Source organism: Eurytemora carolleeae, unplaced genomic scaffold (assembly GCF_000591075.1).
Source record: "Eurytemora carolleeae unplaced genomic scaffold, Eaff_2.0 scaffold1535, whole genome shotgun sequence".
Classification (NCBI taxonomy): Eukaryota; Metazoa; Arthropoda; class Copepoda; order Calanoida; family Temoridae; genus Eurytemora; species Eurytemora carolleeae.
In genome coordinates this window covers 1-18324 of record NW_019397520.1, presented here as the reverse complement: position 1 = coordinate 18324, position 18324 = coordinate 1, and the positions used below count along the sequence as shown (strand labels likewise).

At 33.0% G+C, this 18324-nt stretch overlaps 2 protein-coding genes across 2 annotated transcripts; both read right to left on the bottom strand.

Annotated features, from left to right (window-relative positions):
• Positions 1–378: 378 nt before the first annotated feature.
• LOC111714709 (transmembrane protein 192) lies at positions 379–10744 on the bottom strand (the record flags this gene model as incomplete). Its single annotated transcript, XM_023489865.1, is given in 11 exon segments — positions 379–883; positions 1969–1997; positions 3023–3102; positions 3466–3493; positions 4908–4946; positions 5188–5267; positions 6657–6783; positions 6981–7123; positions 7499–7601; positions 9159–9474; positions 10695–10744. Coding segments are annotated over 10 exon segments (723 nt in total). The 3' UTR covers positions 379–830.
• A 5360-nt stretch (positions 10745–16104) lies between these two features.
• On the bottom strand, positions 16105–17368 carry LOC111714708 (uncharacterized). Its single transcript, XM_023489864.1, has 3 exons — positions 17282–17368; positions 17002–17040; positions 16105–16595 (listed from the first exon to the last, which is right to left on the bottom strand). The coding sequence occupies exon 3, from the start codon at positions 16571–16573 to the stop codon at positions 16184–16186; it is 390 nt and encodes a 129-aa protein (XP_023345632.1). The 5' UTR covers positions 16574–16595; positions 17002–17040; positions 17282–17368; the 3' UTR covers positions 16105–16183.
• Positions 17369–18324: the final 956 nt, after the last annotated feature.

The following is an 18324-nucleotide window of genomic DNA, read 5'->3' as shown; positions in this document are numbered from 1 at the left end:
GCTGTAGCTGGCCAAAAGTCTGGACCAAATGTCTGATTTCTTTTGAGGGAACCCTTGGCCTACAATTCCCGGGGGTAACAGAGGCTCATATATTTTAGAATTTTTTACAATTCCACGGGCAACACTTGGCATTTCAGCTAAAATCTTGATTTTTTACCCCGCGCGGTTAAACGGCAGGAGTAACTATGAGTAATATTATAAACCTGGGCAACCTCAGGTTCTCCAGCTAGTAAGAAATAGTGCAAACAACCCAAATATGTTTAAAGAAGTCGTCTTTGATTTTGCAATTATAAATTCAGATCGCTAATTTAAGAATATGTAGACTATGAAACCAAGGTGTTGATAAGAATATAAATATATATCTATGCATATGCTGACCATTATATCTGACAATAAGATCTTAATTGTAAGGGCATGCTTGTGCATTGCCTGCACACACAACAATAATTGTAAAAACCGGTTTTGAATTCTCTTACAAATTTAGTTAAAAAAACATTATGACTTAAGTTTAGAAAACCTACGAATTTGCAGTGCGGTTTATTTTTGATGAAATGGTAAAATTATAATCTCAATAAAATGCAAATCGTTTATTTAACCCCAAATATATCGAAACATTAAAACTTTGAAGTCCATCTTCAAAAATGTAAAATTTCAAAGAATTTCATGACAATAAAATATAAACGGACAAAAATTATATATTTACAGAATGGCCAGGTTTGTTTGAACTGCAGTAAACAAACCAAACTTGATTAAAGCTCAGTATTCTTAAACTCATGAGAATCAATGTTGCTTCTAAAGGCAAATAGTTTCCCAAAGGCTCCTGGGATCTTCTAGATGCGCTCACTGTCAGATAACTGATTTGTCAGCACCAAGATCTTACGACCTAAATAAGGAAAATTATTCTAACAAACAGTACTTACTTACTGCTTATGATTCATTTAATTTAGATGCAGTTCCGGATCCTGGATCCGCATTGAAAAAAAAATGGATCCTGATCCAAGTCATTAACATTTCTTTAAGATTTACTGAATTTATTTAAGAAAGCAGAATTGTCGAATTCTTTTCCTTTTGTTTTAGCTTATTTTTATGCTAAAACTCGATGAACCATTTAGCGACCAGTGTCCGAATATTATGAATTTAACCCGCGTCTCAAATCCCCCCAAAACCTGTTTCAATTGAGCGACGGCTTAAATCATTAAAATTAAATACAATTTAAAGTGGAACCAACTATATTGAGCAGAGGCTTAAATTTAAGCCGCGGTTCAAATTCTTTAAATTTGGCCCCAAGAAATGTTTTTTTCAACAGTTCTGATCTAGGGTTTGAGAGTAACAAATTTTGTTTGTTGCAGTTTTTGGTTGATATTTTGCCCCTTGGATCCGGATCCGTAGATCCGCATATTTTAACAGATCCGGATCCTAAACTCTGCAAACAACAATGGGAATTTTTAAATGAGATAATGTTTATCAATATTAAACTCAAAATTTTTAGTCATCTTTGTTTAAATGATAGGTTGGTACAGGGTCACATACAAAGGGTTGAGGCTTAAATGACCTACAAATCAAAAGATAATGCGATCTGCAGGTTGGATTTGATCTGTTGACTACAATATTTCCTTTCATTGATTTAATTCATGATTTATCATAAAAAGAAACGAGTTTCCATTTTCAGACAATCAAGATTATTAGAAAAAGACTTTACAAATTCTGTACAGTCGTCGCTGAAGTCTTCTTTTTTGTGGGTAACCCTGTACACGCCAGATTTACAGATCTCTCATTGGCCGAACATCAGAACTTTAAACATTTAAACAATCGATTAAACTCTTCTTTCTACAAAGAAACAATTTGAATCGATTAAAGGTAGTTCTGACAATTCAAAAATTCTAAGATTAATTTACAATTATTTCAAATGAGAAACATTAAGATTATAGATTAAAAAAGCGGCGGCAAATTAAAAAAAAGCTAAGTTACCTAGAGTTTCAGAGTGCTCTCTGAGGTACCTGAAAAAATAAAATAAAATTCAACTATAATCAGCCTTTAAAAGCATTTAATACATTATACAACTACTACTTGATAACTTAAGCCTGTATTCTACTGTTCTACTTAATAACCCCCGCCTGTATTCTACTCTACTACTTAATAACCTCCGCCTGTATTCTACTCTTCTACCTGATAACCTCCGCCTGTACTCTACTCTTCTACCTAAAAACCTCCGCCTACATTCTACTCTTCTACCTGATAACCTCCGCCTGTATTCTACTCTTCTACCTGAAAATCTCCGCCTGTATTAACTCTACTACCTGATAATCTCCGCCTGTATTCTACTCTTCTACCTAATAACCTCCGCCTGTATTCTACTCTTCTACCTGATAACCTACGCCTGTATTCTACTCTTCTACCTGATAACCTCCGCCTGTATTCTACTGTTCTACCTGATAACCTCCGCCTGTATTCTACTCTTCTACCTAATAACCTCCGCCTGTATTCTACTGTTCTACCTGATAACCTCCGCATGTATTCTACTGTTCTACCTGATAACCTCCGCCTGTGTTTTACTCTTCTACCTGATAACCTCCGCCTGTATTATACTCTACTATCTGATAACCTCCGCCTGTATTATACTCTCCTACCTGATAAACTCCGCCTGTATTCTACTCTTCTACCTGATGACCTCCGCCTGTATTATACTCTACAATCGATAACCTCCGTCTGTATTCTTCTCTTCTACCTGATAAACTCAGCCTATATTCTACAGTTCTATCTGATAACCTTCGCCTGTATTCTACTCTTCTACCTGATATCCTCCGCCTGTATTATACTCTACTACCTAATAACCTCCGCCTGTATTCTACTCTACTTCATGATAACCTCCGCCTGTATTCTACTCTTCTACCTGATAACCTCCGCCTGTATTCTACTCTTCTACCAGATAACCTCGGCCTGTTTTCTACTCTTCTACCTGATAACCTCTGCCTGTATTATACTCTTCTACCTGATAACCTCCGCCTGTACTCTACTCTTCTACCTGATAACCTCGGCCTGTCTCTCCATGACCTCCAGTATTTGATCCTTCTCCCTGTATCCAACACTCTCAGATGTCCGGTTCTACAAACAGATTAATTTGGTAAATTCATGGAAGGGAAACTGTTCTGCTGGATGTGGAATGAGGATACCAGGCTAAGCATAGGTTTAAAAGATATCACCAGGTAACCCTAGGATGACTGGATAAATCCCAAACAAAAAGTTGTGCTTGCTTAACATACAAATTTTAAACCTTTAAACGCAAGAATTTTTTTAAAATCATTTTTAAACCTTTTAGAATTTTAGAAAAATTAGTAAGTATCTAAACCTTATGTTTTGCTCTGAATTGGCTGCTAAAAAAATAAAAAAGAACTTATTTGTATTAAAAGGCATCTGGAAACCGAACTGTTAAAATATAGAAAATTCAATGAAAGTTAAAAATCTTACCAACATAACTGAAGAGGTGAAATCATCCCTAAATAAAATATAGTTAAAGATCTAATTTTATAACATTTAAAGGACAAAACAAACGTCTTTTAAAATCCTATAATTTTCATCATTAAAACGGAAAGTGCTGTTTTCTTAAATATTTTTTTGAAGTGTTTTGGTGCATAGTTTTATTTTCAAAATGTTTTTATACGCATTTCTAATACATATCACTTTTAAACAACTGAACAGAGTTTTTCGACATTTGTTTATTACAAATTATAATGTTTTAAATTATAGTCTGTAACATGCTATATTCCTTCTCACATTAGAAATTATCATGTCTTAAAATGTGTTTCTTTTTAACATGCGATATTCTTCGAAAATGTTGTCTTATATGAAATATGCAAACGCCTACAAGCGTAAACAAACACGGAATGATTAGTTCTGTAAGGTTATCTTTTATTATTCTAACTTTAAATACACTGAACTTAATTTTACTTAAAATTTAAAATTGATTTCCGTAACTCATTTAAAATTTAATACATGAAAACCAATTATGTAACACAATTGTAAACAATTAACAAAAAAAACAGAAAAATATAAATATTAAGTTTAAAAAAAAGATTATTATATTTTCTTCAAAAGTTCGACATATCTTTATAGAAACGTTAGAAAATAAATAACATAAATTTTAACGGATTGGGTGGGGGAGGGGGGGGGTGCCTTGAAGTTTGAGTAGATGTATTGGCGTTTTTTTGCTATTAATAACATTACATATTAAATAATTAATTGTACCGTACGACTTTCAGATTTAAAAAAATGTATTGAACATTTTATGTTTTTGCTTGATTCAAAATATGTATAGTGCATACGCCTCAAACTTTTCAGATTAAAAAAATTTATTTTGCTTTTTACAAAATGTTTATACGACTTAAACTAAACGAATAATATCCTAATTTATGAAACTTTCAATTTTTGATATTTTTTGACATTTTAATTGTTGAAATCCAGGGGCGTAGTAAGGAATTTGTCCAGGGTGGTGGGCTTAAATTATTTTTCTTTCCAGGGGGGGCTCATACCCGTTGGGGCTTGAAAAGCCCTTGAAATTGATATATTTCTGTCATGTCAAATTCACATTTTCCCCCCTATAAATTGAGTGTCCGTAAACTGTGTAGGTAACACTGAAGCATAAACTTGACACCAGTGTACACGACAATCAATTTCAGACTGAAGAAAAAGAAATTCTTCGTCCTCGATGATCCGAAGAAAGGTTTAATGGGTACTAATGTGAATCGGATATACCATTCAACAAAATGGAGGATCACTTGATCAAGTAAGTCTACACCCCATTAACAAAAGTGTAAATAAATCGTTTTTAAAATATAACCTCTGAATTTTTCTAAAAAATCATTTTCCTAATTGATTTATCTCTGATAGTAAAATTCAAAAAGTTGTTTAACCTGAGAACATCTGGAGGAAGTTGCTGAGTATTGAAATCCCTAAACAAGATAGTTTTATTCAACACAAAAAGTTATCAAAATAATGTTGGATTATAACAGCGGGTTAGTGTTCCAGAAATAAAACATTAGCATTAGCATTTCATAAAAAAAGTAATTTTTAATCTGCATTCAAAACAAATTAAAAATGACAAAAGTTAAGCTCATCGTTTTTTTCAGTGCTGATGTGGTTTCATGTTTTTATCTAGATTAGACTCCTGGCTGAAGAGTGAAGAGCGTGTACCTGAGAACAATGATGTAGTTGACTACCAGGCAAATTACAATCAGAGATTCAAGAGTTATTAGACCTCGCAGATAATCAACCTTTATATTTAGAATATTAAGATAACTGAAAAATCAGTGCTTAGGATCAATTTAATTTTGATGCGGATCCGGATCCTGGATCTGCACTGGGAAAAATGGATATGGATCCGGATCCAGGTCATGAAGATGAATTAAAGATTTACTGAAATTTTTAATGGAAGAAGGAGTTTTGAATTATTTTTCTTTCTTTTATCACTTATGTTTATGCAACAGAAATAATGAAATTTCTCTGTTTTTCATTAGTTCAGATTGAGCTTTGAGATCATAGATTTACTGGTTTTTTAAAAAGCAGAATTTTTACATCAGTTGTCTTAATTTGTTCGCTTATTTTTATGCTAAAACTTGATGAACCATTCAAAAATCAGGAAATTTTTATAATCTTTTTTTTTTACAATAGTTCAGATTTGGATTCGAGAGTAAATTTTTTGTTGTTGCAGATTTCGGTTGATATTTTGCCCCTTGGATCCGGATCCGTGGATCCGCATATTTTTGCGGATCCGGGTCCAGGAAGCCAACATTTTGCGGATCCAACGGATACCGATCCGGATCCTAAGCACTGCCTGCCAGTGTCAAGCATCCGGATCCACCGCAACTTTTAGGTTCTCTGGATCCGAAAACGCAACTTTAAAGCTCCCCGGATCCAAATACGACATTTTTAAGCCCCTGGATCCGTATTCCGCATTCAAACTGTAAGGCTTCTGTATTCAGATCCACCTCATTTAGAGAAGATGTATTTCCCCAAAATAAAAACTTTATAAAAACAATAGTTAAGTACTGGGGTAAAATGATTTTTTAATGGGAGGGTGGGGGCCGATGATGAAAATTATTTCTAGGGCTGACTACAAAAGTAGATCTAAAATCAATTGATAATCAATTGAACAAAACCATGCCCCTGTCATATTCTTTTGATAATCAAATCAAATCAAATCAAATCAAATCAAATAAAATCAAATAAAATCAAATAAAATCAAATCATTTATTTCAGCGAAAACAAGTTTACAATCTAAAATTCTAGTAAAATATATAACGTGGACAAAGAGGAAAAAAACAATCCGCAGCATGCAGACTCAAAAAGCTAGGGCTGTTTTAGCAGAACGAAATTTTTGAATTGATAAAAAAACGAAAAAACGTTTTATAAGAATTTGAGGAGAATTTCACATGGTAAGTGCCAATGAAGTGGTGAAGAGGAGAAAAGGAATCATGGAAACACAGAGAACAGTTGATTTTGCAAAAATAAATAACAAAATGAGCTCAAAAGAACACAACAATACAAAGGAAAGGGGGAAAGGGTGACAATTGCACTAAGGTCCAACCCATTCCGGGAAGGTTAATGCTTTCTTCGTGGATTATACTTTAAACTCTTCTTACTTTAATAATAAAAATCCTTACTTTTGTATTTGTATGTTTGCAAGCCTCGTTGTTATCACACAAATCATGAAGAATAATGACGACCAGCATTAGAACTGCATTTCCAGCGGAAACAAGGTAGAAAGGAGCTCGACGTATATTCTTAGTTCTGAACAAAATCTAGGTTAGTATATACAATACCTTCAAATTAGAGAGAGTGTCATCGTAATTTAAAATGACCCTCCATTTATAAAGTAGCATGTATGATTTACATCTGAACCCTTTAAACCTTCATCATCGTTATTTTTCTATCTTGGCTAGTGCTTAGTTCTGACAGTTTTCTTTAATGTTTCTGCTGCCTAATACCTGATATAGAAGTCTAGGTATCCATTCAGTCTAGATTTATGATGTGAGAAGTGGAGTACTTGATCCATGATCAGGATACAGCACCAATGGAATCCATGTGTGTAGATTAGAAGAGAGAAGGAGTTGATGATACATTCACGACCCTTTATAGGATATATTTACTATTTAGCCTCGAATTCAGGGGTATCTACGATGACTATTGATTTAACTTAATTATTCAATTTTTAAAATGTTTTAAAACAGGAAAATTTAATAAACAAAAGTTTCAAAAATGTGAAAAATCAAAATCCATTTAATACTAGCTGAAGTGTCCGGCGTTGCCCGTTGAATTTTTGAAACTCTTGAGACGAAAGATTTGGAATTTTTAAAGAATAAAATTTGATTTTTGGCCGGCTTTAGCTAACATATATACAAATATATATATATATATATATATATGTGAGCAAAGAGCTTTATTTTATAGATTTAAACAATTTCAAGAAAACATAAAATTGCTAATTGCTAAAAATGGGTTTCACCTTTTTATCACAAAGCTCTGGGAGCATAAACACAAGAATGATCTGGCAGACGCATAATATGATCTGAATAACAGCCACAGGAAGCGTAGAAACTTTCTGGAATCTGCAAATATTATATTTGTGAAATTTAAGAGAAAACTTATAAATCGCAGTCTAGCCAATATGGGTTATACGAGAACCGAGTTTGAGACAGGGAATAAGAATAAAGGGAAGGGAAATGGCGCAGGTCTGGCATGAGAAAGCCAGTCGCACTGCTTTGCAGACAAGTTCGGTATAACACACGCACACTCTTTTGGTACAGACACACAACATGAATACAGTCAAGGAAATTGAAGAACATTGTCATCAATTATAATTAAGCTTGAATAACGAGTAGTTTATTGTAAACTTTAATCAAATTATATTCTTTGCATGAAAATTTGGCTTATAGTGTTGACTTAAATATATAAATAATATATTACATGTATATTAAACTTATTTTTTAAAACTATTAACAATAAACAAATGTACTCTCCTAGACTGTACAAATACCGAAATTCTTATGTACTGAATCGGTATTACTTACACACACATTTTTTTGGTACAGACACACACACATGACGTTTGAATTTTCACCATTTTTTGTTTCCAAGATTAAGCACAACTTTTATATGTATTTTTGTGCTCACTCTCAGGGGGCTTGTATGAACGGGGGGAATTACGGAGCAAATCCAAAATTTAATTTTTTGTGAAAATGGAACACCCTAATGAATATATATATTAAGGTTTATTAGAGGTTGGAAGCGTCCAACTTCCTTTTATCTTGAAAATATAAAATGATTTTTTTAAAGTTTTGTTTAATTTCCCCTTATTTATTCTTTTCTCATAAATTACTTTAATCCCCCTAAATCAAAAAAACATATTTAAAAAATACGGATAGATTAAGGATTATATATTACAGGAATTCATTGAGCCGAACAAAAAATGTCGAAAATCCCACATTTTTTTCATCGCTGAATAAAGGCAGAACTTAGAAAATAGTTTTATGTCATTCATTTCCAAAGATTTTGGTCACTATTGCATTTGCACAAAAAAAAATTTCGTAAGTTTGCTTATCCGATTATTTAACTTACTTTCTTGAACCTTTATTTGTTAACCTTGCAAGGACTCCAATCATATCATCTTTATTCAATTTTGGTGGAATCTATCACACCTAATATTTCTAGTTGTAGGGTAATTAAGTGACTTTATCGCCCTACAACAGAGCGAAAAAGTAAGGTAACTTTTTTAACCCTGCTATTAAAATTTCAAATTTCATTACTAATTTGTCTCATTGTATGGTGATAAAGTTACTTAGTCACCCTACAGCAGGGTGATTAAGTAACTTTATCGACCTGCTTTTAAATAATTTGAGTAAAACTGAATAAAACTATATATGTTACTAAATTAGGTATTATGCGTGCGAAAAAGTTTTTGCTGTGATTTTTAATTTTTTAGTTTGTTTAAGATCAAACTAGAAAAAATAAAAAAGCCCGGCAAAAACTTTTTCGTACTAAATAATACCCTTATAATGACATAAATAGATATTACGACATTTCGGTTCTAGGGTGTAAAGAACATTTTCAATGATCGAAAGAATTAAAAGGCGAAAAAAATGTTGATTGATTGATTGCAAACTTACTTTCTTCCATTTTCTACCAAAACTTCTTCGTCACTGTTCATCTTTCTGAAAATAAATCTTGGTTAGAAAATTTAAATTCAGTCTTTCGGCTTTTTTCTTTCATCGAACCTACAAGAATTCAGTTCTAATTAATGATTGTATGTCTGTCTACTCAGAATGAATTTGAACTTTTTAAAGTATGTTATTAATACATAATTTTAGTCTGAATTAATCAAGATTTGCTGGTATTTGTTGATATTCTAATTCCATGCATGTCTCCAATTTCTTTTTTCAGAGCTTCTGTTACAAGTTGATGTTGCTTTACAATACGCAGTCCCTGATTATATATTAAATATTATAAAATTTAAAAAAAAGAATATTTCCGAAAAAACTTTTAATTTGTATTAGTCAGGGGTGTAAATTTTAGATGACCTGGGAGAAAAAATTAGACATCGAAAGGCAACTTTTATTTTTTTGATACTTTTCCCAAAAATATATTAATTAATCACATCAAAATCATTTATTTTGCCCAAAATTGTAAAAAAAAAAATCGCGTATTATTTGTACAAATATTCGAGTATTTATTAAAATTTAATAAAAATTGAATTTTGTTGGAGGCAAATTTTTGATCAGTAATAAAACTTCTCTGGGGTCATGTGAGGTCCCACACAAAATTTTAGCCTGTTCGGTTCAGCCAATTTGACGTCTATTGAATACAAACAAAGTACAAACAAAAACCCAGACAAGCAAAGTATATATAAACATGATACATACTAAGCTTTCAGGGCGCTTTGCGCCCATCTTCTATTTCAATTGGGAACATTTTCTCTTTGTATACATTGTAAAACAAAACAAACAAAAAAGTTCGCGGATTTTATAAAAATAATTGCGTGGATTTTCAAAACTAAATGAAAATCGAAGCTTACAGGGCGCTTTGCGCCCATCTTCTATTTCAATTGTGAACATGTTCTCTTCGTATGCATTATAAAACAAAAACAAAAAAAGTTCGCGCATTTTATAAAAAAAAATTGGGTGGACTTTTAAAATTAAAATCGAAGCTTTCTTCTATTTCAATTGTGAAAATTTTCTCTTTGTATACATTGTTAAACAAAACAAACAAAAAAGTTCGCAGATGAAAAAAAAAATTGCGTCGATTTTCAAAATTTAATGAAAATCTAATTATGTTGGAGGCAAATAAAAAAAAAATTTTAAAATGTATTCAAAGTTAAACTTACTAATTTAATTGTAATTTTGGTATTTTCAAAAAATCAATTTATTACAATATAATAACACCCATAAAACTGTGGAATAGGAATACGACATTTATGCAATCTTATATGTATTAGATGTTGTAAAAAAAAGTTATAATAGTAAGAAATAAAAAATAAACTTTATAATTTGAACGGGTTAATACTGGATAAACAGTGCGCAATGAAAATTCCTTTGTTTCATGTTAAATGGACTATTTAAAAATAAAAATTCTGGTTAACAGTTGTTTTCCTATTCCATAGTTTTATGGGTCTCACTGTATTTGATTTATTTTTATTTAATGTATGCCTTGAATTCTGGAGCTTCCACATATACTTCATACATAGATCCGCAGCCACCTATTCAACAAATCATTTTCTGATCCCAACAAACATTATACCTCCTATTCAACAAATCATTTTCTAATCCAAACAAACATTATACCTCCTATTCAACAAATCATTTTCTAATCCAAACAAGCATTATACCTCCTATTCAACAAATTATTTTCCAACCCAAACAAAAATTATACCTCCTATTCAACAAATCATTTTCTAATCCAAACAAACATTATACCTCCTATTCAACAAATTATTTTCTAATCCAAACAAACATTATACCTCCTATTCAACAAATCATTTTCTAATCCAAACATACATTATACCTCCTTTTCAACAAATCATTTTCTAATCCAAACAAGACACAAAATGCCTCCTTTTCAACAAATCATCTTCTAATCCAAACAAACATTATACTGTGGAAGACGATGTTTTGCGGCCTCCAAAACAGAGTTCCACAACAGAAGAAGAACGCGGGATTATCACGAAAGCCATACTGGACAATACCATAAAGATTTTCTCTCTCACATATTAAATTCATGCGTTCATGAAGCAGTTTAGTAATCACGCTCAGCAGTACACTTGAAACTGTTAAGGGTCGTTTTTTAGAAATATCCAGAGATGGCTCTTTTTTGTCGATCAAGGTCATTTTCCCTGTATTTAAAATAGCCGGTACATCCCCATTTGCGAGACAAATATTTATCATTTCCGTAAGTTTAATAATAAATTTGTCACTTGCATTTTTAAGCATCGTAGTAAGCACTCCATCCACCCCTGGTGCCCGATTAAGTTTAATACCTTTAATTATTTCCATAATTTTCTCTTTAGTGCAAGGTGTGCAAACTTCATTTTCAAATTCAAATTCATCCTTAGACTTTTTTATCCATTTTCCATAATTTGTACTATTTTTAACCGTTATTTCTTTTAAAATTTGCTGCCCGTATGACTCAAATATAGAACTTTTTTGCCCAAGAAAAACCTTTGCCAGCTCAGTTATTGCTATGTCAGCTACTTTATCTCTTTCTGTTTCAATTTTACCATCCGGCCCTTTAATGATAGACAGGCCTCCTTTTTTCTTTTCCGTTTTTTGAACTAAATCTCCAAAAAAACTCATTTTTAATATCAGTCCGATTTCTTAATAACTTGGTTTTATTAAATTTTAACTCAAGGCTTCGTTTGCTTACCTCTTCTAACACTGCTTGGTTTTCCTTTGCCGCAACATTTAACTCATTTTGGTCCTGAATTGTCCATTCCTCATTTGCTAATGCGCGCCTAACTTTTTCCAGTGAAAGCCTTTTTTCTTTTCTTTCCATTTCTTTTCTTTTGGCTTTCAACCGTTTCAATCTAAACGTACCCCTTGGCTTACTGCATTTCCGTGGACCATTATTATATGAATTAACGTTTGCGGAAATTAGGATATTTTGCAAGTTTTCATCCCATTCATTCAAGCTCAATGAATCCCAATCAATTTCGTCCATTTGTCTATCCATTTCTTTCTTAGCTACTCCCATGTCCCGTTTTTCCGATAGAAAAAAACCTTGCTTTGGCTCCTTACTCATGTTCACGGCCCCTGTCAGGTTTAAGTCAAATCGAATTGCTAAATGGTCGCTGCCTGAGAGTAGCTCCACCTCAGAATCAATTCCCATTCTTAATACATCATTTTTCATTGATTGCGAGACAAGCAAATAATCAAGAACTGAACTTGAGTGAGGTGTAACTCGTGTGAACGTACCCGAACATATATTCTTATCTTGATTAACCATTAACAAATTATTTCTTTCAATAAAATTAAGCAGCTTTTTACCATTATAGTTTACCCCTGCCCTATTCCCCTCGATTCCCCCTGGCGGTAGTCCAACATGCGCATTTAGATCTCCCACAATGACACACTTATACCCATCATTTTCTAAAACTTTCAATTCTCTATCCAACTCTGCATAGATCAGGTCATTCCACGTTTTATAATCATTGTTTAAAGTAGATTCACAAGCCATGTATACACTACAAATTGCTATCCTGTCTATATTATTCTGAAACAAAATCCAAACCCTTTCATTATTAACCCACTCTTTTTCGTCCAATGATGGCGACCATTTTATAGTGTGAAATTTCTTAGAAATCAATACCATTTTCCCACCTCCCGCCTTCTCCCCAACTCCTCTTTCTATGAAAATTGGGGAATACGCGTCAAAAGCAGAAAGATCTATGTTGGAATTTCGTTTAAAATGAGTTTCATCAACCATAACCAAATCCAACAATTCCAATTCCATTAAATCAATTAACTCTTGCTGCTTGCACAAACATTGCATTCCATTAGAATTCCAATATAAACATTTAAGAATTTTTCCATTTGGGCCTGATTTACTCATTTTAATTGCTAGCTTATGTTTAATAGCCCTAGCTTTGTTACGACGTTTACCCATTTTCTTTGCAATTATCTGAAAAAAACATAAACGATTTATATACTAATGTTGTAACTCGTACAGCCTACTAATATTCATAATATCATATTATACTTTATATGCTACACCATTCTTAACTGAAGTTGTTACTTTTATAATAAATAGCTAATTAAATTCATCTTCCTTCAGTTAAACCATTCATACCTATATGTGTCTAATTCTTAACCAAAGAAAACAAGTTTATCTAACATTCAATAGCATATTAATCTAACTTAACCATTCTCTAAACTATTCGTCATTAACCTTAAGATGCTAAATTTTGACCAAACAAAACTCGTTCATTCATTATTCATAGCATAATAAACTGGTTTATTTAATCGCATACTAATCATTAAACATTAAAGTTGAATTTACGTTTGCCATGGAATTGACGTACCCGTTCTTTCAGTACTGGGTCAGTAACACGATGGACCTTGATGCTGTGTCCCTGTTCCCCACACTCCCCACACTTCATAATCCGCCAGATACAAGATTCTTCTTGGTGGTACTCCGTCACACAGTATATGCAGAGTTGTTTAAAATTATCCACCGTGTTGCCTCCGACTGGAGACTCAATCCCCAATTTAACTTGGATCTGCTGCAAAGCTATTTCATGTTTATCTTGTATAACTCTAACCTCCTTCATGTCTTCTTTAAGTTCCGCCACATCCTTTGATATATTCTTCATCATCTTATCCTGCCCCTCTAAATTGGTATTTATTTTGTCCAACACATCTAAAATCGGCGTGTAGATAATTGTTTGGTCCAGGGCATTCCTTGAGCTCTCCAACCTTATCACCTCATTAAGAACATCATCGTCAAAAGAGCTGTCGAAAATCGGCGATGAAGGATTTGTCGTCGTGGTTGTATCAGCTGGTCCGGTACCCTTGTTAAGTCCTTTAACCTTCCTGCGATCCTCTGATGTCATGCAGCTAGTTGATATATAATCTTTAGACATCAAATCTTCAAGGAACTCAATTAGACTAAGAGGTTCATTTGGTTTACATAAAGACGGCAGTTTAAACTTCATCTTATTAAACACGCTGTTTATGATATGTTTAGCCTTATCCTTGTCACTGGAAACAGGTAGATATTCAGCTGAACAACCATTGCTGGAAAGGTAAGAGTTAATCGTCTCCTCGTACTTTGGTTCAATTCTAACATAATAGAGGTCGGCCTTTATGCCTGCAGAGAAAATAGTAATAAGGACAGCCATGCAATTTGTTCCTACTGATTCTATCTCTATACTAATTTATAACCTACCCTTCTATACAAAGTAAAATAAAATTAAACAAATTATATTCGATACACGTCACCACTTTTCAGAGAACTGAAAAATAGGTTGCGCGGCAAACGCGCTGAGCACCGAAACTGGTGCTATGTAAACCTACCACCACAGAAACGTCTCCCCACAAAGAATTCCAAAAGATTAAATAATGACGTCATAAATTGAATAATTTCAAACCGAACAATCTTAAACCTATTTACCTTGTATATATATGCATATAAATCGTAATGGATGAAACCTATTTACCTTGTATATATATGCATATAAATCGTAATGGATGAAACATCTATTGTCTAACGACTACACAACGAATAAATCTGAACCAATATTAGCGTTTATTGAATACGACCAATAACTAACATGTATCTCTAATACTCCTCCTCTAAATCAAATTCAGGTACTAATCTAAATCAATATCCTTGTGTTCAATGTGAGAAAATTATTACTTGAAAAGGGATATTTGAAAAGACACATTATAACCTCAACTAAACTATAAAAAGCTTATTCCCTATCCTTGTGATCAATGTGAGAAAGTTATTACTTGAAAAAGGATATTTGAAAAGGCACATTAAAACCTCAACTAAACTATAAAACCTCATTCTCTATCCTTGTGATCAATGTGAGAAAGTTATTACTTGAAAAGGGATATTTGAAAAGGCACATTAAAACCTCAACTAAACTATAAAAAGCTTATTCACTATCCTTGTGATCAATGTGAGAAAGTTATTACTTGAAAAAGGATATTTGAAAAGATACATTAAAACCTCGACTAAACTATAAAACCTCATTCTCTATCCTTGTGATCAATGTGAGAAAGTTATAAAACCTCATTCTCTATCCTTGTGATCAATGTGAGAAAGTTATTACCTGAAAAGGATATTTGAAAAAACACATGAAAACCTAAACTAAACTATAGAAAGCTTATTTTTAGTTCCCGTACTCGAGACTGCGGTGTATTCTAACCAGACTAAAGGCTATAAACCTCCGGACAAATCGACCAGCATTCCGACCTTTAAAAGACTTTGTAGCATTTCAATCATATCTTAGACATAATAATAATTAATTTACTACAGGTTATCAATCAGAGCCAAACCTTTGTATGTCCTTAGAATGAAACTATTCACACTTTTAAAACATTCCGTTTATTATAATTAGCCTTCAATTCCTGCCATTATAGCTAAACTATAAAAAGCTTATTCACTATCCTTGTGATCAATGTGAGAAAGTTATTACCTGAAAAAGGATATTTGAAAAGACACATTAAAACCTCAACTAAACTATAAAACCTCATTCTCTATCCTTGTGATCAATGTGAGAAAGTTATTACTTGAAAAGGATATTTGAAAAGACACATGAAAACCTCAACTAAACAATAGATAGCTTATTTTTAGTTTTCGTACTCGACAAGCATTCCGAACTTTAAAAGACTTTGTAGCATTTCAATTATATCTTAGACATAATAATAATTTACTACAGGATATCAATCAGAGCCAAACCTTTGTATGTCCTTAGAATGAAACTATTCACACTTTTAAAACATTCCGATTATTATTATTAGCCTTCAATTCCTGCCATTATAGCTATCATAACTCTTATTAATTGCAACTGATCATAACCTTTATCAAAGTCTATACAAAATAAATATCATTATATTAAAAAAAACGCTTAAATTTATTAATATATCCACGTCAAAGTAAATAGCTCCAAATAGATATATCAATCAAAAACAATCTAACGTTTTGACTTCTTGGATCCTCTTGAGTTCCCCGGAGCTGTCCAGGGATCTATATGCTGTCTATAGTAAGGTTTGGATTCTTGATGTCTCCCCCCTTTTCCAGCATAGGCACCTCTCCCACGACGACCTGCTTGGTTACTCCAATATCCTCCAGTTCCAGATCCTCCACGGCCTTTCTCAATAGGTTCAGCTGGAGCTGCTTGCTCGACTGGTTGGATTACTCGATGTGCTAGATTATCCTCCTTGCGTTCCTCATCAGCCCAAAAGTGAGCGAAGCTTTCAGGTCCATGAGTATTCATGATAGCGAGTCTAAACTTAAGATCCGTAGCTAGGTGGAGCTTGCTGGCATGTCCTTGAACTCCACATCTTGTACACTTATTCCCCATACAGATACACAGTACACACTCACTACACAGCTTTCAAGTGAGTACAGTTTAAGCTTTTAAAAAGACTGTAGACACAATTTCAAGTGGGTCATGTCAAATTCACATTTTCCCCCCTATAAATTGAGTGTCCGTAAACTGTGTAGGTAACACTGAAGCATAAACTTGACACCAGTGTACACGACAATCAATTTCAGACTGAAGAAAAAGAAATTCTTCGTCCTCGATGATCCGAAGAAAGGTTTAATGGGTACTAATGTGAATCGGATATACCATTCAACAAAATGGAGGATCACTTGATCAAGTAAGTCTACACCCCATTAACAAAAGTGTAAATAAATCGTTTTTAAAATATAACCTCTGAATTTTTCTAAAAAATCATTTTCCTAATTGATTTATCTCTGATAGTAAAATTCAAAAAGTTGTTTAACCTGAGAACATCTGGAGGAAGTTGCTGAGTATTGAAATCCCTAAACAAGATAGTTTTATTCAACACAAAAAGTTATCAAAATAATGTTGGATTATAACAGCGGGTTAGTGTTCCAGAAATAAAACATTAGCATTAGCATTTCATAAAAAAAGTAATTTTTAATCTGCATTCAAAACAAATTAAAAATGACAAAAGTTAAGCTCATCGTTTTTTTCAGTGCTGATGTGGTTTCATGTTTTTATCTAGATTAGACTCCTGGCTGAAGAGTGAAGAGCGTGTACCTGAGAACAATGATGTAGTTGACTACCAGGCAAATTACAATCAGAGATTCAAGAGTTATTAGACCTCGCAGATAATCAACCTTTATATTTAGAATATTAAGATAACTGAAAAATCAGTGCTTAGGATCAATTTAATTTTGATGCGGATCCGGATCCTGGATCTGCACTGGGAAAAATGGATATGGATCCGGATCCAGGTCATGAAGATGAATTAAAGATTTACTGAAATTTTTAATGGAAGAAGGAGTTTTGAATTATTTTTCTTTCTTTTATCACTTATGTTTATGCAACAGAAATAATGAAATTTCTCTGTTTTTCATTAGTTCAGATTGAGCTTTGAGATCATAGATTTACTGGTTTTTTAAAAAGCAGAATTTTTACATCAGTTGTCTTAATTTGTTCGCTTATTTTTATGCTAAAACTTGATGAACCATTCAAAAATCAGGAAATTTTTATAATCTTTTTTTTTTACAATAGTTCAGATTTGGATTCGAGAGTAAATTTTTTGTTGTTGCAGATTTCGGTTGATATTTTGCCCCTTGGATCCGGATCCGTGGATCCGCATATTTTTGCGGATCCGGGTCCAGGAAGCCAACATTTTGCGGATCCAACGGATACCGATCCGGATCCTAAGCACTGCCTGCCAGTGTCAAGCATCCGGATCCACCGCAACTTTTAGGTTCTCTGGATCCGAAAACGCAACTTTAAAGCTCCCCGGATCCAAATACGACATTTTTAAGCCCCTGGATCCGTATTCCGCATTCAAACTGTAAGGCTTCTGTATTCAGATCCACCTCATTTAGAGAAGATGTATTTCCCCAAAATAAAAACTTTATAAAAACAATAGTTAAGTACTGGGGTAAAATGATTTTTTAATGGGAGGGTGGGGGCCGATGATGAAAATTATTTCTAGGGCTGACTACAAAAGTAGATCTAAAATCAATTGATAATCAATTGAACAAAACCATGCCCCTGTCATATTCTTTTGATAATCAAATCAAATCAAATCAAATCAAATCAAATAAAATCAAATAAAATCAAAT

Excerpts from the sequence above, each read along its gene's own strand:
- LOC111714708 (XM_023489864.1), bottom strand. The coding sequence starts at position 16,573 with ATGGGGAATAAGTGTACAAGATGTGGAGTTCAAGGACATGCCAGCAAG.